Raw genomic sequence first — 23,145 nt, forward strand, 5'->3', positions numbered from 1 at the left:
ATGCGATCGCTGGGCTGTTCTGAGGGGTTTTAGAGTGCTGTTATGTGATCACTGGGCTGTTCTGAGGGGTTTTAGGGTGTTGCCATGCGGTTGCTGGGCTGTTCTGAAGTGTTTTAGAGTGTTGCTATGCAGATGCTGGGCTGTTCTGAAGTGTTTTAGAGTGTTGCTATGCGGTTGCTGGGCTGTTCTGAGGGGTTTTAGAGTGTTGCCATGCGGTTGCTGGGTTGTTCTGAAGGACTTTAGAGAGTTGCTATGTGGTTGCTGGGTTTTTCTGAGTATTTTAGAGTGTTGTTATGCAATTGCTGGGTTGTTCTGAAGGGTTTTAGAATGTTACTAAGTGGTTCCTGGGTTGTTCTGAAGGCTCTTAGAGTGTTGCTATGTGGTTGCTGGGTTTTTCTGATGGGTTTTGGAGTGTTGCTGTGATCGCTGGATTGTTCTGAGGGGTTTTAGATTGCTGCTATTTGAATTCTGGGTTATTCTAAACATTTTAGAGTGTTGCTATGCTGTTGGGTTTTAGAGTGTTACTATTTGTTTTTCAGATTCTGATATCTGTCAGGCCAGAATCTAAGGAATCAGTCTGAGTGAACTCACGTGGTATCATCTTTAGTGTCCACGATCTCTACCCTGTCCAGGTACCAGGCTGACTGATGGCTGTTATCGTGACGGATCCTCAGTTTCTTCAAAGGCCCCAGTTCCACAGCTGTGATGGAGAACATGTCCTCCTGTAAGTTGAAACAATACGTAACCCTGAATCTACTTCCACAAACATGATGAAAACAACGTCATACTTGGGTCTGTCAAGGTGGCCTCGATTCAGAGGGGCATATTCGATGTGTGTGGTAAATAATTGATCGGCTCACATTAACAGATGAGTAAGACTATACGACTACATCTACTGTGAATAACATGAGGGATCGTGTCAGATTGCCTGCCTTCCATGACTGGACATTTACAGCTCATTCATCTCACCTGTCCACGTTCAAATTTGTTCAGATGATTGGACTTTCTCAAGGGTCGCTCTCCAGTGTCTCCATTCTCTCCGTAGATGTTGATGAACACGTTGGCATCAGATCCAGCCCCCATCATGTTTCCCGTGAAGATGTGGAGTTCATATGTGTTTTCTGAGACGGAACATATTTTGAATTATTAAAACAAGAAAGAATTTACCATGATTTGATCAATGATACTGCAGGTGTAATCTTCTGTGATTTGTGCACCGTGATACACCAGTATTGATGTCACACTGATTGACATAATTAAACATAGTTAACAGAACATGATCAAACATTGATAGGTGTCTGTACCCTCCAGCTCCTCGTTGTCCTCTGGCAGAAGTTCCACCACCATCTCTCCGTCCTCCTCATCAACAGCCAGCCAGCGATCGCAAGGAAATAAGTACGTCATAGGCACCTCACGCATCTCCTCCTCACCTCCTTCCTCATCCTCATCCTCCTCGCTCTTCTTTTTCTTATTCTTCTTCTTCTTTTTATCTTCCTTTTTCTCTTTGGGAACCATGGCCATCACCAGACGCTTGATCTCCACCCGATCCAGGTACCATCCGGCTCCTATGCCCGAGTCATCATTGCTAATGCGGATCTTGAAGATCTTTCCCACATCTTTAGCCTCAATCTATTGCACAGGCGTCACAGATCAGTTCAACACTGAGTTGAGTATGATGATGATGATGATGGTTACAGACTGACATTACCTTGAATATATCTGTTGCTCCTCTTTCAAAGTTATTCGACCTGCTGTTGAGTTGGAGCACCTCCGTCTTTCCTTGATCTCCATATATTTGGATAAAAACATTGGCATTTGTGCCACCGGCAAAGACGTCCCCTGTCACCACCGTGATCTCATAGTTTATCACTACAGGACAGTGACACAAGAACATTTCACGCTTCTAAAAACAAGAACATGCAAAAAAGCATTCCAATGCTATACAAAATTATAATACACACACATACACACACATATATATATATATATATGTTTGTATATATGTTGGAGTGTTACTATGTGGTTGCTGGGTTGTTCTAAGGGGTTTCAGATTGTTGCTATGCAGTTGCTGGGCTATTCTGAGTGTTTTGGTGTTGCTATGCGGTTGCTGGGTTGTTTTGAGGGGTCTTAGAGTGTTGCTATGCGGTTGCTGGGTTGTTTTAAAGGGTTTTAGAGTGTTGCTATGCGGTTGCTGGGTTAATCATGAGGGTCTTAGAGTGTTGCTATGTGGTTGCTGGGTTGTTTTGAGGGGTTTTAGAGTGTTATGATGCGGTTGCTGAGTTAATCATGAGGGTTTTAGAGTGTTGCTATGCGGTTGCTGGGTTGTTTTGAGGGGTTTTAGAGTGTTATGATGCGGTTGCTGGGTTAATCATGAGGGTCTTAGAGTGTTGCTATGCGGTTGCTGGGTTGTTTTAAAGGGTTTTAGAGTGGTGCTATGCGGTTGCTGGGTTAATCATGAGGGTCTTAGAGTGTTGCTATGTGGTTGCTGGGTTGTTTTGAGTGTTTTAGTGTTGCTATGAGGTTGCTGGGTTGTTTTAAGGGGTTTTAGGATGTTACTATGTGGTTGCTGGGTTATTCTGAGTGTTAGAGAGTGTTGCTATGTGGTTGCTGAGTTATTCTGAGTTCTAAAAACAAGAACATGTAAGACATTATTCTAACGCTATACAATATTATAATATCCATTCTTAAATCAAGACACTTACTTGAAAAGCATATTAAGTCTTGTTTTCTGAAAAATGAATAGAATTTGTACTTAAAACTAGAAACAAAAAGATCAGAAGTAGTGGGATCAGAAAAATAAATTAAATTTGTTTTGAGAGGTTTTAAAGTGTTGCTATGTGGTCTTAATAATTTAAGTAATTTTGCTTTTGAAGTAAATGTAGCTTGATTTAACAATGTACTAGAAAACAATGCAAAAACACTTAGGAAGAAATATTTTTTTTTTCCAGTGCATTTTCAGCAGGTATTCGCTATATAATGTTTTGGCATGAGCGTTTACATTGTTCAACTTCCAGTATTTCACTTGGGTAAATCTCCACCTCCGTCTTCCCATCAGCCTCGTCTCTGCACAGCCAGCGGTGACTGGGGAACATGTAATGTTTGCCGTGATTCGGCACCATAATCTGAACGCTGTCCAAAAACCAGCCGGCGCGCATCCCTTCGTTATTGTGGCCGATCAGGAGTCGGTTGATCTAGGTTTGAGAAAAACATCTTCATGAGTTTTGAAAAGTTTTAATAAGTGCCTGTTAAGAAGAATACAGTACTGGTAGGAAAGCGCACATACCTGTCCAATGTCAGCGGTGTCGACGGTGAAAACATCCACGCGTCCCACCTCAAAGTAATTGCGCAGGTTGTTGTCGGAGACCGCGAGCATCATTTTGCTTGTGTCTCCCTTCTCACCGTAGAACTTCACAAACACTTTAGAGTCTGAACTTCCTCCGCTGACGTTACCCGTCTTCACTGCGATGTGGTAGCTGACATCTGAAAGCATATTCTCATATTCAAATTTCAGTTTGATCTTTGTGCTGAATTCTGAAATGTGGTTTTGCACTCTAATGTAGGGTTTCGGTGAAACTGGGGTTTCCCTGAACTGTGAGGGGGCTTTTTAAAGCTAATAAAGCTAATAATTCATAAAAATGTAAAACTGAAATAAAACAAATTAAAAAAAAACATTTACTGAACATTCATTACATCACAAAAATATATTTTTGTAAAAAGAATTTATATAAATAAAATGTATTTATTTAAATAACTAAAATAAAAATAAAATAATAAGCAAAAAAAGTGTAGAATTTATATAAACCATTTAATTAAAATGATGTTAATAAAAGTTGCTGAAAGTCAAAGCCAGTAAGCAGATTTGACTGAACAGATTTCACAAAAAAAAAAAAATATATATATATATATAAACTATATATTAGGGGTGTAACGATACCATCATGGACCGAACCGTACGGGCATCTCGGTTCGGTGCATGAGGCCTTACGACGAATACAGCCAATTCTCCCTCAATCCTGAAGGGGGCGCTCACAGTAATGCAACTCTGTTTGATAACCGCCTCCAGAAGAACAGCGAATGCCAGGAGTTGCACACTTAAAAACAAATCCCACTAGACAGTGACCATGTGCTGATTCTAAACGCGTCTCTTACTGACAAATGAGTATTGTTGCTTTAAAGGCTTGCGCACTCAGCTGTCTGCGAAATGGAGCTTTGTGCACTTGTATCCTACCCTTTCTCATTCAGCACAAATCAAAATATTCCATAATATTTCCATATTTACGATGCATCTAAATGCTAAACTATTATTTATTATGTAGATTGTAGACTTTGTACTTCAGTCGCGTTCTAACGGTGACACAGTGAGGCGGGCACACTGATGTTTCGTTCACTGTTTATTTTGATAAAGTACCAAAGGCTGGAACTAATATGTCTTGTGTTTGTGTGCACCGGCGCAATTACTTCAACTTTCCTCATACCAGCAAAATCAACCCAAAACAAACAAACAAAAAAAAAAACAGAATGTCGCTTTCTGCCATTTGAGTATCCTTTCTGTCACAAAACTGAAAACTGAACTGAAACTCCAGCAAATACAGGCTACGTTATGTGTCGCACCATTTTTTCCCCCTTGTCTATCAGTTAACTACATTAAATATATTTATTTTATTTAAATATATTTTTATTTTATATAAAGTATTTTTTCTTTGCATTTATATATGTACTGTTATATATATATATATATATATATATATATAATAAAAAAATGCAAAATCAAACACCTTTATAAAATAAAAAATATAAATCAATTAAAAAAAAAAAAAAAAAAAACTATCAAAATAAAACACCTAAAAAAATAATTAAATCATAAAAATGTAAAATATAATAAGTACTTTAAAAATAAAAATAAAACAAAAATTGTGAAATCATAAAAGGGTAAAATTAAGATACATAATTAAAAGTAAAAATGATTAAACCACACAGTAATTGAATAAAGAAATAAGTGTTAAATTAAAATGAATAATTTAAAAATAGCAAACAATCATAATAAAATACTAAATTACTTAAATCGTAAACATTTAGAATTGAAATTAATTACTTTAAAATAAAGAAGATCAAAATAAAATAATTATTAAAAATGAACAAAATCATAAAAATATATAAAACCTAATGAAAAAGTTTGAGAATCTACATCCCTTCGTTATTGTGGCCGATCAGGAGTCGGTTGATCTAGGTTTGAGAAAAACATCTTTGAGATGTAGAGATGTTTGAGAATCCCTGCTTTATTGGCTTTATTAGATTATATATATGATTACGCGTGTGTCTTAACATGCAGCACATAAAAACTGTTATGAAACAGGAGAAAACTCACTATAAAGTCTTTGTCCGTCTGCAAATGGGACCAACTCACGAACAATCTGTCCGTCGTCTTCATTACGGTCGAACCATCTAAACAGATGAAGGATGATATGAACAAAACATCACTCGAAAACGACCTATTCTGCACATAAACCAATGCTCTGGATTTAAATTAATGGATTAACGGTAACCTGTTGCATGGGAACTCAACAGCCTGTGATTCAGCCTGGCCTTCTTCTCTGATGACCACTTTATCCAGGAACCATCCGCAGCCTCCGCCGCGGCCGTCGTGACCGATTCGCACCCTGCGCACCCGCCCGATGGACACGGCCTCGATGATGAACTCATCCGCCTGTGAGAGACACACGGAACACCCAGATAACCATTTGTGGTTCCCAGAATGCTCCCAGAAACAGAATGTTTAAGCCAGGAAAATCTTAAAAACAACATAAACGCTTCATAGAAGCTCCACAGAAACGTCACTAACGTTGCCTTTCTCAAACTTGTTGACGTTGTTCTTGCAGTTGATCAAACCGCGGTCGCCGGTGTCGCCCTGATCTCCGATCAGACACAGAAACACATGGGCGTCTGTTCCTCCGCCGCTCACATTCCCTGTGTAGACTGTGACGCGATATTTAACAACTGGAGAAACACAAATATCCATCAGAGAGTGAAATGATCTTGTAGACTAATGTTAACAATAATAGCAATGCATAGTAATGTACGTGGCAGAGGTTCAGGGATGAGATCTCCGGTGGCTGGAAGCTCTCGCACCACCTCGTTATCGTCCTCATTAGCGTCCAGCCAGCGCTCACATGGGAATTTAAACGTTTCCTTTGTTAAAGTTTTCATTATGGACATCTTAGGAGACATAAAGAAGATTGTTATTGAGATATCAAGTGTGAAACATTAAATGCAGCAGCATCTCAAGATCTTACTCGACTTAAATGCCAGCCGGCGAAGGGATTTCTCCTCTCATGCCAGATTCTCAGTTTAGTCAGCTTTCCGAGATCCGGTAGCTCAACCTGATAAAACGAAAGACAAATGAATCATATTCAATGCAGACTGATGGTTTGAACTCCTGAAATGCAACAACAATGACAATCCATACAGGAATCCTTTGGGTTTGAAATTTGTTGTTGTAAATGGTGGGAAAAAACACTGTTACAAGTTACATTTATTTTTATTTTTTTATTTTTTTAAGTGAAGTTAGTTGAAACAAATTTAAAATAGCTTAAGTAAAATGAATATATAAAATTAATGAAATCATAAAAATGCAAAGTGAAAATAATTTTAAAATAAAAACATGAAAACAAAAAATTATTAAAAATTAAATTACAAAAATGTAAATATATATATATATATATATATATATATATATATATACACACAGTACTGTGCAAAAGTCTTAGGCCACTAGTATTTTCATCAGCTAAAAAATGGTTTAAAGTCAGTTAAAGTTGGTCTTTTGCTGTAGTGTGTCAGTAGGAAATATCAGATTACATTTCCAAACATTCATTTTGCCATTAATTGTAATAATCCAGTGAGATTTTTGTTTGCACAAGTAGTCTGACAACAGTGAGTGCTCTGCACAGAGATCTGATCTCATCATCATCTAGTCTGTCTCTGGAATGACATGAAGAAACAGAACAAACTCAGACTAAATCCACAAGAACTGTGACAAAGTCTCCGGGATGCTTCAAGAAACCTACCTGCAAAGCTGCAGCACTGTTAAAAGTTTTAGTCACTTGTGTAAAAATGCTGTAAAATGATGATGCTGTCATAAATAGATTTTCTTTATCAACTACCTTCTATTAACTAAATGAAATCAACATTTGGTGCGACCACTCTTTGTGTTTACAGCAGCTTTTGCCCTAGGTGCACTTGCGCAAAATTTTTCAGGTAGCTTTGCAGGTAGGTCTCTTGAAGCATCTTGGAGACGTTGCCACAGTTCTTCTGGATTTACTCTTGTTTCAGTTTGTTCTGTGTCTTCATGTCATTCCAGGAAGACTGGATGATGGTGAGATCAGATGTCTGTGTGGAGCACTGGCTGTTGTCAGACTCCTTGTGCAAACAAAAATCTCACTAGATTATTACAATTAATGGCAAACAGAATGTTTGGAAAGGTAAACCAATATTTTTTACTGACACACTACAGCAAAAGATAGAAATAACTGACTTTAAACCATTTTTTAGCTGGTGAAAATACTAGTGGCCTAAAACTTTTGCACAGTAAATATATATATATATATATGATTTTAACATTAAAACAATTAAAATGCAAAAATAAAAATTAATAGCCTTAAAATTAGAACAAATCAAAATAAAACAATACACAAATGTATTAAATCATAACAATGTACAATTAAAATAAATAATTTAAAATGAAATAAAAATACAATAATAAAAATGATTTTCATATACTTCATATAATGTTCTTTTGCTAGGTTATTACAGTTAACTAAAACTAAAACCATAAAAAACATTATAGACATTAAAATATAAGAATATAAAAGACAAAAACAAGCTAAACTAAACTTAAAATGTAAACAGAAAATAAAAATATATATATTAATAATTAATTAATTTTTAATATTATCTTAGAGATACTAAAATAACACTGGTATAAGAAAATATTTTCAATCACAAAATGTAGTTTAGATTTAAATACAAATATTTGTGGTATGAAAATGAACTCAATTTAAGAATTTTTAATTAGATGTATCAACCTTTAATAGTGAAAAGAAATGTTAAAATGTAAAACTAATCTTTAAAAATTGTGTATAGCCATCCATTTGTATTTATTTTAAAACATTAAAAATTGGCCTGCCATTTGGTAACATCTCCCCAAATCACGTGTTTATATCCTTAAAATGTCAGATTTACCATGAACTTGTCCAGCTGGCCCTGTTCAAAGTTATCGGTTTTGTTGTCGAGTCTCATCTCGTCCGACTTGCCCTTCTCGCCGTATATCTGGAATAAGACGGCCGCGTCTGTTCCTGCTCCTGGAAGATCTGACGTCCAGATCCAGAGAGACCAGGGATGCTCTGAAAAGCAGGTGATCTGTTTAACCTAAAAAAAAAACCCTACAAACTGTTTCTGTCTCACATTTATGAGCAATACTCACTTTTTTGCCTCTTCTGCCTGAGCGACACCATTTCATACAGTTCCCTCTCGATGAGCCCATCGCCCTCGTCCTCATCCAGCCATTTAGAGCAGGGGAACGTCTGCTCGATGCCAGTGAACGGACAGAAAATGACCACCTACAACACACAAAAAACAGACAAAATAAGCATTTTAAGGTTAGGACAGCACAGGTGAATAAGGGAAAATATTTTAACTAATATATATGATCAGAATTTCCCAGTTGATTAAACAGAGTACATTAAGACAACTCTTTTGTATTACGAGTTCTCTGAAATGTCATGTTTAAATATGCAAATAAGGCAGTATCTAATTAAATATTAAATACACTGACCAAAATTATAAACACTTTTGTTTTTGCCCCCATTTTTCATGACCTGAACTCAAAGATCTAAGACTTTTTCTATGTACACAAAAGGCCTGTTTCACTCAAACATTGTTCACAAATCTGTCTAAATCTGTGTTAGTGAGAACTTCTCCTTTGCCGAGATAATCCATCCACCTCACAGGTGTGGCATATCAAGATGCTGATTAGACAGCATGATTATTGCACAGGTGTGCCTTAGGCTGGCCACAATATAAGGCCACTTTAAAATGTGCAGTTTTATCACACAGTACAATGCCATAGATGTTGCAAGTTTTGAGGGAGCGTGCAATTGGCAAGCTGACTGCAGGAATGTCCACCAGAGCTGTTTCCCGTGAATTGAACGTTCATTTCTCTACCATAATCCGTCTCCAAAGGCGTTTCAGAGAATTTGGCAGTACATCCAACCGGCCTCACAACCGCAGACCATGTGTAACCGCACCAGCCCAGGACCTCCATATCCAGCATCTTCACCTCCAAGATCGTCTGAGACCAGCCACCCGGACAGCTGCTGCAACAATCGTTTGCATAACCAAAGAATTTCTGCACAAACTGTCAGAAACCGTCTCAGGGAAGCTCATCTGCATGCTTGTTGTCCTCATCAGGGTCACATTCGATGGCGTCTGGCATTTTGGAGAGCGAGGTGTTTTCTTCATGGATGAATCCCGGTTTTCACTGTACTGGGCAGACAGCGTGTATGGCGTCGTGTGGGTGAGCGGTTTGCTGATGTCGACACCAGATACTGATTGGTTTTCGAACCCCCCCGGACCCCCCCAATACAGTAAAACTGCACATTTTAGAGTGCCCTTTTACATAGAAAAAGTCTTAGATCTTTCAGTTCAAGATTATTGCACTCAGAATTGCCAGATATATACTCACAGTTCTGACTTTTTCTTGCAATTAAGTTTTAATCTTGCAATTCTGACTTTTTCATCACAGTTCAGTGTTTTTATTGTAATTCTTGGTTTATAGCTGGCATTTTTAAGTTTATATTTTGCAGTAATGACTTTTTCTTGCAGTTGTGAGTTTATGTCTCACAATTATTGTATTTTTCCTCAGAATTCCAAGAAAAAAAGAAAATTGTGAGATATAAACTATATAAATTCTCAATTATGAGATAAAGTCGCAATTACTTTTTTTATTTACAGTTTTATTTTGATCCTGTGGCAGAAACAAGCTTCTGTAGGAAAAACAAATATATTTTAGGAATAAAATGCTTTGTAAGTGCTATATGAACAAATCTTCAGAATATAAAGAGGAATAAAAGTCTGTAAAAAAAAAAAAAAAAAAACACTAAATGTGTATTTTGGATGTTTTCTTTCCACTATTCTGAAAGAAGACACATGATATGGAAGCAAAACAGACCAAAATCTCAAAATCAACCAGTGCATAAAAACACTGGTTTTGGTTTTAAACTAAATGACAAATTAAAATTATTTACTATGATAACAGTGAAGTTTAACCAAAGGTGACCCATGAAATGAACCAAATGGAGGACAGGGATTTGACCTTGTCGCAGTACCAGCCGCTATTGACGCCTCCATTATCGTGACCGATCGTGACTCGGCTGAGCGGACTGAGCAGTGCTGCAATCTCCACGTTAAAGATGTCGGTCAGGCCGCGCTCGAACTTCCCTCCCTCCAGGAAGATCTTGCCGCTGTTCTTCAGGCCTTTGGAGCCGTGCATGATCATGTGGATTTTGGAGTTGGTACCTGCACCTCTGATGTTCCCCGTCACCACCTGAACATTGTACACAATGCCTACAAAACACAGTTATAATGAGTAAGTCTGATTTTTAAAATAAGAGCTTTTAGGGTTTTTTTTTTTTTTTTTAAAAAGCCCCATCTGCTCAACAAGGCTGCATTTATTTGATCAAAAGTACAGTAAAAATGTGAAATATTTAGAATAGCTGTTTTCTATGTGAATATCTGTTAAAATGTAATTTATTTCTGTGATCAAAGCTGAATTTTCAGCATCATTACTCCAGTCTTCAGTGTCACATGATCCGTCAGAAATCATTGTAATTTGCTGATTTGCTGCTCAACAAACATTTCTGATTTTTAGCAATGTTAAAAACAGTTGTGCTGCACAATATTTTTGTGGAAACTATGATACACTTTATTTTTCAGGATTCACAAAGTTAAAAAAAAAAAACAGCATTTATTTGAAATAGAAATCTTTTGTAAGATGCAGATGTTGGTTTTTCTGAAGGTTGTATACTAGTTGTGGCAATGTTTACCGGTGGGTTGACTGCCTCCAACCAGAACATCTCTCTGTATCTTCCCATCATCCTCATCAATGGCAAACCAGCGGCTGATGGGAAACTCGTACACAGCCTTGTTTCCCAAATCATCCACTATGACCTGAAATAAAAGCAGACAGCCAGAGGTGAACGCTGGGTTTCATGTTGGTGTCCGTGTGAACAATCTATGTGCATATCTATCTGAGGCGGCGGCTCTCATCAGCAGGAAAACTAATCCTGTAGAGTAGTGCGGTGTTTCCTTTCAGCGTGGATAAGGTGACGAGGATGACCTCATCCTGAGAGATGTGATGTGAGGTGGAGTACGGCTCTACAACAGGATGAAATAGTTCAAGAAAAACGATGGTGTCAGCTTGAGAAAGCCTAGCCTGAAATCAAAAGATTCGGGACTTCGGAGCGCGGATTTCCATTTAATTTGCGAAATGATTCGCGAACCCACTCCGAAGTTCGGATCTGAATCAAAAGATTCACAAACCCGCTCTAAAGTCCCGATCTAAATCAAATGATTCGCGCTCCGAACTCCCGATCTGAATAATGATTCGCAAACCATAATTTCATATCGAGACTTCGGAGGATGGATCGCGTTCATTCAATTTGGAAAAGATTCAACACCCCACTCCGAACTTCGGATCTAAAACCAAAGATTCACGAACCCGCTGAGAACTTTCGATCTAAATCAAATGATTCGCGATCTGTGCTTCGACCTCCCTATCTGAATGATTCGCGAACCATCATTCCATATCGAGAAGGAGCGCTATGGAAGCAGATTAGACTCATTAATAACGCAAAAGACACGATGCACACATGCGTGTCCCAATTCACATGCACGAAACCCAATTCACGTGCACGAAAATATATATATATTCACAAAAACAATTCACGTGCACAAAATAAGAATATAAATTCATAAAATACGTTTCACAAATTGCAAAAACACAATTCACAGATTTACAACGGTGTACAACAATTTTGAATGTTTAAAAAATCACGAGTGTATCACGGACTGTGAGTGTGTGAATAGCCTTTTTTGCGTGTGTATTTTTTAGACTTGCGTGTGTGTTTTTGAGACTTTCCTGTAGGGATGGGCGGATCGATCCTGAAATATCGATACTTTCGATACTGACGTTGTATCGAAAGGATCGATCCTCACATAAAAATATCGATTCTAAGTGCATTTTTAACCATTAATTTTATTTATTTAACAAGAAGTTTGGTGCATAAAATAAGCCTCTAAGAGGAACAACAGACTATTAAAGAAGTATTGTGTAGGATAGAACTATTTCTCCTGCTCATCGGAACACACGCAAATGCTGAAAGTCAGAACCAACCAATCACAGATAGTGTTCGCTGCTGACGCTTCATTCAACATTGATAATAATCGGAAATTATGTTTCTTCCTCTTGTTCTCATGGCATTGAAATAATAAAGCATTATTTAAAAAAAAAAAAGTTTCTTGAGTAGCAAAGTATATTAGAATGATTTCTGAAGGATCATGTGAAACCGAAGACTGGAGTAATGATGTTGAAAATTCAGCTTTGGTCACAGATGCTTTTTAAATTACATTTTTCAAAGTATATTAAAACAGAAAATAGTTATTTTAATTGTTAATTTTCCCAATCTTGCTGTTTTTACTGTTAGTTTGTGTAAGTAAATTTATTTAAACTGGTTGTTAAAAGTTCAGATTGGTTATTATATCCTGTAATCGCTGTCTGTAAGAAACAACTTGTGCTAAAGTTTGACCTGGCAGCTTTTTACACACACACACACACGCACACACACACACACACACACACACACAAACAGTTTTGCTACAGTAACCACAGTATTTGTAGTAAAACTGCAGTAACAAAAAATTTACCATGGTTAACACTCTCTCTTTTGGCTTGCTTCCTTTTACCATGGTTAACACTACAGGAACATTATTTCAAGCATAATATTTGCAGCAAAAACCATGGTAATAATAATTAATAATACTACTAATAATAATACTACTACTAATTATTATTATTATTATTATACATTTTAGTACTTATGTAACACCATGGTTGTTTTTCATCAAGTACCCTCCAAGGTACACCTTTGTACCTTATCTACCCTTAATATGTGTGTACTTGTATGGTACTAGTATGCTCCCTGGCTTTTAGGGGTAAAGAAAGGTGCACCTTTGAGGTTACTGCCCAGTAAAGAGCTAAAATACAAAATTTTAGTACATTTTATTTCTGACAGTGTTATCAAAAAAAAAAAAAGGGAAAAAAAAACACTTATGAAATGTTTAAAACACATGACTTTCAAATATAATGTTAAGTAAGTATAATTACTGATTTTATTCTTTTAATAATCTAAAAGATCAGTTTAGTTTAGAGGTATCGGTATCGGTATTGATATCGACGATACTTGGCTTGAAAATATCGGTATCGGATCGAAAATAAAATATGAGGTATCGCCCATCCCTACTTTCCTGGCAGCGAACTCCTCCAACGCGGGTCACTTGTACTCTTTAGCTAATCAGATTTGAGCCTGTCGATCGACCAGTCATAACCCGCTGTGGGCGTGCCTACCTTATGTCACGTCATCAGTGCGAGTCCATAGTTCCATTTATGATTCAGCTGTTGATCGTCTCATTTAAGATAACTAGTCTAGTAAAGATGTATTGTTTTATATTGCATGCTTAATTAAAATTTGGAAGTAAAATCGGTCATTTAGACAGTCGTTAACGTGACCAGTGTAAGCCAACAGCTGCTTAGTTCAGAGTGTGTTTTAATATTTATCGATTGTTATGTTTATTTAATAAAGAATCATTCACGTGGATACCATACCACATTAAGATATTAAGATTGTAAACTCAATGTAAAGCATAAAATAAGGTTTTGACAGATGGGATATTTAATTACATAAATAGAAGATTATGAAAATATAATTTTGGATTTTTTTCAAGCAGTCTCTTGTGTTTTTGTTTTTATTTAAGACAGGAAAGAGCTGTCAGAGCGGAGCTTGTCTTGTGTCTCAAGTCCTGCGATGGCACGCATTCAGCTGATGACGATGTAATAACATGCACACATTGTAAACCATGTAAATTTTATTTAAGTTTGTTTATGCTGCAGCCTGCAGATACTATTTATTTCAGAATTGTGAGGCTGATGATGTACAATTAGCTGCTGAGACACCCATGACCCTGCTGCTCCTAATTCAGCCTCTGCCACAAATTATGAGGTGATGTGAATCTAGAAGTTTCATTTGGAACTGTAACTCTTTCAAAACAGTCATGTTGCAACTCCTCCATTTTGACAGTTTCAACTGATTTTTAAGTCATGCATTATTACTACATTTCTTTTAGAATGGTACCCTTTGACTTTGTATTTGTTAAGCAAAAAAGCTTTGTTATGCATTGTTCTGGTTTTATGTCAGAATTAAAACATTCAAAACAAGTCAGAACTTGAATAAAATTTACTGAATAATCTTTGCTGCATTCCTTTTTATGACCAGTCTTTGTCTGACCAGCATAAGTTCCACAACTGTTACCAAGCAAATACAATTGCTGCTAACCAACATCATCTTGTGTACTGTAATCTCAAAGATTTTTATATCACAACTCAACATAAGATTAAACATGGTTAATCATAGTAATATAATATGAAAAAAGTAAATTAATGTTGATTACATTAAGAAATGAATGCATAAAGGTAAAGTGGATAAAAGAGATAATGATTCATGTGAATGATGAGGTCTGTAACTGTCATTCAGATGTTGTTCCAAAGTGTTTAAATCCTGGAAAATGCAAGGAAAATTATTAGTGTGTTTTAATTAAACACTACATCCAGTTGCACAAATGGTTAGTACAAACACACTGTTATTCATACACTGAGTTCTCATGGGGTCTATTCATCATTACATAAAGCTATGATAATAAAGGCAGGGTCAGTGCTAAGTGGGATCTAGACTGGGAGGTGTCCACCCAGCGTTGCTAAACAAAAACATGGCAATGAACAGAATTCTTTCTTCATTTTGGCCAATATACAGGACATTGTGGCTAACACAAAACAGCTGCATCTTTGGCAACACTATCTGTTTTCACAGCAGCCGCTGGCTTACACTTGTCACGTTAACGAGTGTGTCTAAACGACCGATTTTATCTTCAATTTTTAAGCATGCAAGATAAAACAATACACCTTTACCAGACTAGTTATCTTAAATGAGACAATCAACAGATGAATCGTAACTGGAACTATGGACTCGCGCTGATGACGTAAAGTGGGGTAGGAACGCCCACAGCGGGTTATGATTGGTCGATCGACAGGCTCAAATCTGATTGGCTAAAGAGTACGAGTGACCCACGTGGGAGGAGTTCGCTGCCAGGAAAGTCTCAAAAACACACACGCAAGTCTAAAAAATACACACGCAAAAAAGGCTGTTCACACACTCACAGTCCGTGATACACTCGTGATTTTTAAACATTCAAAATTGTTGTACACAGTTGTAAATCTGTGAATTGTGTTTTGCAATTTGTAAAACGTATTTTATGAATTTATATTTTTATTTTGTGCACGTGAATTGGTTTTTGTGAATATATGAATATATATATATATATATATATTGTTTTCGTGCATGTGCATTGGGTTTCATGCATGTGAATTGGGACACGCATGTGTGCATCGTGTCTTTTGCGTGAATTATTAATGAGTCTAATCTGCTTCCATAGTGCGCGGGTTGTGAATCATTCAATTCACGAAATTATATGCGAACCCGATCCAAATTAGACTTTGTATGAAATGATTTGCGAACCCGCTCCGAACTTCGAATCTGAATCATGATTCGCAAACTCGCTCAGAACTCCCAATCAGAATAATGATTCGCAAACCAGTATTTCATATCGAGACGGAGCACGGATCGCGAATCACGAATCATTCAATTCACTGAATGATTCGCAAACCCGCTCCGAACTTCGAATCTAACTCATGATTCGCAAACCCGCTTTGGAGTTCAGATCTGAATCAAAAGATTCACGAACCCGCTCTAAAGTTCTGATCTAAATATGATTCGCAAAACCCGCTGCAAAGTTTCGATTTAATGAAATGATTCGCGATCTGAACCTCTGATCTGAAGGATTCGCAAACCATCATTTCATATCGAGAAGGAGCGGGGGTCGCGAATCATTCAATTCACGAAATTATACGCGAACCCGATCCAAATTCGACTTTGAATCAAATGATTTGCGAACCCGCTCCGAACTTCGAATCTGAATCATGATTCGCAAACTCGCTCAGAACTCCCAATCTGAATAATGATTCGCAAACCAGTATTTCATATCGAGACGGAGCACGGATCACGAATCACGAATCATTCAATTCACTGAATGATTCGCGAACCCGCTCCAAACTTCGAATCTAACTCATGATTCGCAAACCCGCTTCGGAGTTCGGATCTGAATCAAAAGATTCACAAACCCGCTCTAAAGTTCCGATCTAAATATGATTTGCGAACCTGCAAAGTTTCAATCTAATGAAATGATTCGCGATCTGAACTTCTGATCTGAATGATTCGTAAACCATCATTTCGAGACTTCGAATGATTCGCGAACCCGCTCCGAACTTCAAATCTGAATCAAAAGATTCATGAACCAGCTCTAAAGTTCCGATCTAAATCAAATGATTCATGGTCCGCGAACTCTCAAACCATAATTTCATATGGAGACATAGGAGCATGGATCGCAAATCATTCAATTCGTGAAATGATTCGCGAACCCAGCCGCTCCAAACTTCCGATCTAAATCAAATGAAGTTCAGAAGTTCAGATCTAAATCAAATGAACTTCATTTGATCTAAATCAAATGAAGTTCCGAAGTTCAGATCTAAATAATTCGCGATACCCGTTCCAAAATCCCCATTCACATTTATAAGCAAATGTTTGCTGGTTCATACTTTTTATTGTTCACAGCTGATTTAGACAAGTTTATGGCAACTATCCAAAGTTCTGTCAGTCCTAAAGCTATTAAAAAACTGTATTTCTTCTTCCTTTGTGTGAAGTTCCGATATGAATCAAACGATTCTCGATCTGATTGAAGCGTATCAAAACAGGTAATCATTTTGCGTTGCAATGGTGTAGCTGATTCAGAGTTTCGGAAAGCTCTGTTTCAACCATCATTACGTGCTTTTTAAAATCATAAGCGTTGTCGAAGTTAATGGCTCTTTTGATCAGTTTTAGTGAATTAAGTTTGAGTTTGAATCAATCAGAGCGGTTTCAGTGTAAAAGACTCACTCCATTGAATCGATTTGTCGGTTCCTCCGCTTTTTGCGTCTTCAGCCATGTTTACACGACACTGTCAGTACTACTGCTGGCTTAGCTCCCTAGTTTGATGACATTAATTGAAATAAACAAAAAAAGTAAGAATTTCCATTCCAAAGATCGTACACGAATCTACGAACATATTAAGGTGAGGCAACCGGTTTACTCCTATAGTGAAACACTCCATTAATATGACGAGCTGCAGCTTAAAATACATGTTAGATGGAAACATTGTGCATTATGATGGAGCTTAATTCACTGTATTTGAAGTTGCTGACAGTTCAAGAGGAAATGAGTTGAAAGCACCCAGTCATCTCATACCATTGAATTCAATCTTACATTTATCAGTATATATTGTAATAAATATTTGAGAATTTATTGTTGTATCTGTTTGTATTAGTCTATATAGAGTGATAGTCAATGTAAAAAGAACAAATGGGAGTTTATTGTTTTGTACAGTTTAATATTTTCATGTCTTCAGTTCTGTAGTTTTGCCAGTCATGTCCTCTGTTAGTCATGTGATTTGATCTTGTTTTAAGCAAAAACAAACTTCATTTAGATGTATTTTTCAGAAAAGAAAACTTAATATCAAAGTCATTTTGCTTCTTCAGTAAACATACCTTCATTTAAGGATATTCAGATATTTGTACTGGAAAACAAGACAAAAGTACTGAGGCGTGTGTTTATGTGAGTTGATTACAGCAAACGCTCTCTGAGTCTGTATTATATTCTAAAGAGTCTGTAAAAATCTTTGTTGAGTTATGACTGAGTTTGTACCTTTTCCACAAACCATCCAGCCGAAGAGCCCTTGTTGTTGTGTCCGATGGTGATTTTCCTAACTCTGCCCAGGTTTGGAGCCTCTATGGTGAACTTGTCTTCAGTTCCCCTCTCAAAGTTGTTTTTATCATTGTCTAGTCTTCTCTCTCCTTTGGGAAATAAAAACAACATATATTAATGCCACTGGATATTAAATGCAAAATTCATAAACTCAGTGTCTGTGTGTTGTTGAGGACATGCTTAGATTATGAACACTTAAAACCAGCCAATTCCTCAGGAACCAGGTAATACACTGGACATCAAGAGCTAATCAACCCTTTAGCATATTCTAAAAAACTGAAAGCACTGTTTTTGGACACTTAACTGCATATTATTTACAATTAAATTAAAATGTAATAGTTTAAATTTATATTAAATGCAGTTAGCATAACTTTAGAGTGCTTTTGACCCACTTTTACGTTTGTTTATATGTAAATTCATAATTATTTGTATTGTCCTTGAAATATAGTTAAAGTACTGACAAACATTTATGCTAAACTACAATATATGTCATTCCTGTTGACAACTGTTGTTGTGTATTTGAGTATATTTGTAATTACACATCGGAAATGATGAAGCTGCAATTTAGTGCATTTAAAATATATTATCTTTAAATGTTAAAATTAAAATCAAGCACTTCATGTGTTAAGTATGTTAGTCAAAACATTAAAATAAGTACTTCTTTAAAGCATACTTGCATACTAAAAGCGTACATACTCATGAGAGACATAAGGCTGCATGAAAAAAATATTATTAAAACAATGATTTTAAATGTACTTTAAAGTGAAACTTTTAATTTGACATTATTACAAAGTGCACTTTTTAAAAGTTTATTTAATTTATTTTATTTCATTAATGTTATATGATCTGCAAGTACAGTATTTTAAACATATACTTTTAGGATTTGATGTACACTAATGCACATTCATTATTAATCAAGCACAATTCTTTTTCACAAGGGAACACCATGTGGATATAGCTTCATTTTGTAAACATTAAAAAATGTATACATTATAGATTACATATTTAAACATATTTTATATATATTTTTTAAATATTTTATTATTTTTTATAGCAATACTTCTTATATAGTAACACATCTTTATTACCCGTATCACCATTTTCCCCAAAAATGTTGAGGAAGACATCAGCATCTGTCCCGCTGCCTTTCACATCAGCCGTAAACACGCTCACAACATATTTATTATCTGCCAAAAAAAAAAAAGCACAGTAAAGACGTAGGATGCAATATAAAAGCAAACCATTAATTAGCTGAAAGCAGCAATTCTGGAGGTCAAATATGTTTAAACTGTGGATAAACGAAAAGAATATTTCTTTAAACGAAAGAAAAAAATAAGATTTAATATATTTATTTTTAAATATATTTATGTAAATATACATTTTCTATCAGTACATTTTTTATATTTTTGATACATTTTCTGTACATTGAGCACTGAATACAAAATATATTTAGCATATATTTAAAATATATAAATATAATTTCTGCAAACACAGAATCATCTAACTTGATTCAAAAGCTAAAGACAAAATCAAACCCTGAACCCAATCATCCTATTCAGTCCACATATTAATGAGAGGTATAAATGCAATGCAATGTTGTAAATCTAATGACAGATCTTTCATTATATACAAGCATAAACACTTACAGTACAAACCTTGGAGAATAAATGCAATTTATGTGCACAGTGGCTGTGCATTGCATCTCTATTGCTTTAATGCACTAATGTAAAGTTACGGACTTTAAAAATGCTTAATGATATATTCATTGTATGCCCTTAGTACACTTTAAAAACATACACAATACATTTAAGAAAATGCATGATAACTAGCACCCAATATATATATTGATTTTTGATTTTGATACATTTTCTGTACATTAAGCACTGAATACAAAATATATTTAGCATATATTTAAAATTTATAAAATATTATTTTGGAATGTTTCAAGAAAATAATTTGTTTTAGCCATTACTTCCAGTATTTGATCAACAGGCTTATAGAGAAAATCATGAAATTGATACAACTTGACATGACTCAAGGAATTTCACAACTTTTCTCTATAGTCCAAGACTCTTAAAGATGACATAAAAGATAAAATTCTCACATTTAGGCATGTCCATGGGGTCCAGGCTTCCCAGTAGGTCTCGGACGAACAGGCTGTCACCTTCGGTCATGCTCAGCCAGTTGTTGCAGGCGAAGTAGAAGCGTAAATGCGGTCGGTTCATGTCTGTGACCACGACCCGGTCCAGAAACCAGCTGGCGTTCAGACCCGTGTTATCATGCTCAATCCTGACAAAAACACAGAACGGACCGACACTCTGCTCAGATTGACTACACTACTACTAAAAGTCACACACAACTACTTCTTTAACTATTATTTTACACTGCTCCAAAATAATACTGAAACTAGTTCATGATTATATAATTCATATATAGGCATAATTTATATTTATTTACAAGGCTAATTTCAAGTATTTAAGCAGAAGATTGAGAAAATTGTATTCATATTCATTATAGTAATATAGTAATATATATATATATATATATATATATAATATTTATATATTTTACATTTATTTTTTATAATATATAATTAAAATTTATAATAAATATTACACTGAAAAAATATAAATAATTTTCAATCATAAATGTCTAGTAAATTAAATTAATTACTAAAGGTAATTACAAAGAATTAGTAAAATGTAATTTTGAAGTAGAAAACCTGAAATTGTATTTTCTTGTAAAACATACTCCAATACTCTTTATTCACTACTTCAAAAAAAATAAAAAAGGTGTTTAAAAAATATATTATATTTAACTATTTGTTTTTGTTTTTCAGTTGTGTATTCAGTTATCACTGACCTTAAATCACAGTAAAATTTGCCAACTTACCTAACTTTTTTTAAAGGGCCGACATTGTGTGTTTTTATCCGAAAGACATCGGTTTTGTTTTTTTCAAAAGCACTTCGATTCCTGCAATAAATATCAATGCGAACAATAACCATACATCATCATTTCTGCAAACACAGAATAATCTAACTTATTTCAAAAGCTAAAGACAAAATTAAACCCTGAACCCAATCATCCTATTCAGTCCATATATTACTGAGAGGTATAAATGCAATGCAGTGTTGTAAATCTAAATGATAGATCCTTAAGAGTCAAACCTTGGAGAATAAATGCAATGCATGTGCACAATGGCTGTGAATTGCATCTCTATTGCTTTAATGCACTAATTTACAGTGTAAATTTACGGCCATTTACGGAAAATGCTTCATCATATATTCATTGTATGCCCTTAGTAAACTTTAAAACATACACAATACATTTCAGAAAATGCATGATATCTAGTTTCAGTATATCATGCATTTGCTGACAAACACACATATTCTGTAAATGAGCTTCGATTATAGTCTGAATGATGTGTGTCTGGAAACAGAATAGTAAAGCGCTGCAGATGTTCTCTCTACAGCACAATGCTATACATTTCCACATGATTCACACCAGTTCATCATAGTGATGTACAGCACATGCATATTGTAGCCTTTCATTATGAAGAGCAATAAACCTCACTGAATCAGACTTTATCATCATGCAAATTAAATATTGCTCCTTGATGAAAGGTTCTAGAATATCATGTGCGCATGTAAATGCAAACAGCAGCGAGATCTAGATTCCCCTCAATCAGAGAGGAACAGACTCAAATACCTCTTGTCTGTGCTGTGGATTCGGGGAAAGACAGAACGATGGTGTTAAATGTCATCAGCAGAAATAACATATTCACAAGCAACTGTAAACAATAAGACGAGTAGCAACCAGGCCGAACAGCAAATCATTTATTATTTACACAGATGATTATGAATCAAGTTTCAGGTCAGTGCAGCTTCATACAGACTCACTTGCTGGCCAGATGCAGTTTGGGAGTGATGCCATAGTCACCGAAGAGCGTGATGAACACGTTGGCGTCCGTTCCGGCTCCATTGACGTCTCCGGTGATGGTCACCACCTCATAGACTGGGAGAAACATGCTTGATTTGATTGAGCACAGAATACAGGAGATCATGTGCATTATTAATGAGGAGATTCCATAGCAGAAGAGCCTGAAACGGCCCGCTGAACAATGACTACGCTCCAAATGACACAAACGTGAGGAAAAACTCATCATGACATGATACAGTCAAGGTAATCGACACTGAATCAGAAAACAGATCATAAAAGGTCATTCACACCGAGAACGATAACTGTAACGATAACAGGGAATGTTCTCAGAACATTTTGGAAAGGTTCTGTCAAAGTTATAAGCAAATATTCTTCCAGTAACAAAAACAAAACATTATTAAAATACAATATTCTAAAAACATTATTTATGCAACATTCGTGGAAGATTTTTCTGAAACATTTTAGTCTGCTTAACATTTAAAAGAAAAAAATGTTACTACTTGTTTCAGAATGTTCAGGGAATAGTTAGAAGTAACATTCCCATAATGTTTGCAAATGACTCATGTCAATCTAATAACTACTTTTTGTAATGTGAAATATGACTCATGAATAAATGACTCTCCAACCGATTAACTGTAATGAATCAGTCAAAAAGACTTGTTAACAGTCTCAAACTCATAATTTGAATCCGTCTAATGACTACAGTGTGAACAGTAAAGTTTTACTCATGAACAAATGACTCTCTGATTCCTTTCAGTGCATAAGTCAAAAAGACTCACAAACAGTCTCAAACTCACAATTTGAATCAGTCTAATGACCAAAGTGTGAACTGTTGAGTCTGACTCATAAACAAATGATCCCTAACCAATTCATTTTAATGTATCAGTCAAAAAGACTCACAAATAATCTCAAACTCACAATCTGAATCGGTCTAATGGCTACAGTGTGAACAGTTGAGTCTGACTCATGA

General features: G+C 35.8%; 1 protein-coding gene across 1 annotated transcript in view; it reads right to left on the reverse strand.

Moving 5' to 3' along the window:
* loxhd1b (lipoxygenase homology PLAT domains 1b) overlaps positions 1 to 23,145 on the reverse strand; it is a 53,916-nt gene that overhangs the window by 26,127 nt on the left and 4,644 nt on the right. The window contains exons 3-22 of the mRNA XM_051117313.1: positions 22,136 to 22,250; positions 21,129 to 21,209; positions 20,341 to 20,525; positions 19,325 to 19,423; positions 18,177 to 18,325; positions 11,100 to 11,223; positions 10,370 to 10,620; positions 8,480 to 8,615; positions 8,239 to 8,399; positions 6,291 to 6,377; positions 6,078 to 6,213; positions 5,840 to 5,994; positions 5,544 to 5,704; positions 5,366 to 5,442; positions 3,284 to 3,480; positions 2,999 to 3,191; positions 1,709 to 1,869; positions 1,305 to 1,629; positions 970 to 1,121; positions 592 to 722 (exon numbers count right to left, since the gene is read on the reverse strand). Of these exons, the coding sequence (XP_050973270.1) occupies positions 592 to 722; positions 970 to 1,121; positions 1,305 to 1,629; positions 1,709 to 1,869; positions 2,999 to 3,191; positions 3,284 to 3,480; positions 5,366 to 5,442; positions 5,544 to 5,704; positions 5,840 to 5,994; positions 6,078 to 6,213; positions 6,291 to 6,377; positions 8,239 to 8,399; positions 8,480 to 8,615; positions 10,370 to 10,620; positions 11,100 to 11,223; positions 18,177 to 18,325; positions 19,325 to 19,423; positions 20,341 to 20,525; positions 21,129 to 21,209; positions 22,136 to 22,250 (3,076 nt within the window). The remainder of the gene's footprint in view (positions 1 to 591; positions 723 to 969; positions 1,122 to 1,304; positions 1,630 to 1,708; positions 1,870 to 2,998; positions 3,192 to 3,283; positions 3,481 to 5,365; positions 5,443 to 5,543; positions 5,705 to 5,839; positions 5,995 to 6,077; positions 6,214 to 6,290; positions 6,378 to 8,238; positions 8,400 to 8,479; positions 8,616 to 10,369; positions 10,621 to 11,099; positions 11,224 to 18,176; positions 18,326 to 19,324; positions 19,424 to 20,340; positions 20,526 to 21,128; positions 21,210 to 22,135; positions 22,251 to 23,145) is intronic.

This window comes from Labeo rohita, chromosome 8 (genome assembly GCF_022985175.1).
Source record: "Labeo rohita strain BAU-BD-2019 chromosome 8, IGBB_LRoh.1.0, whole genome shotgun sequence".
NCBI lineage: Eukaryota > Metazoa > Chordata > Actinopteri > Cypriniformes > Cyprinidae > Labeo > Labeo rohita.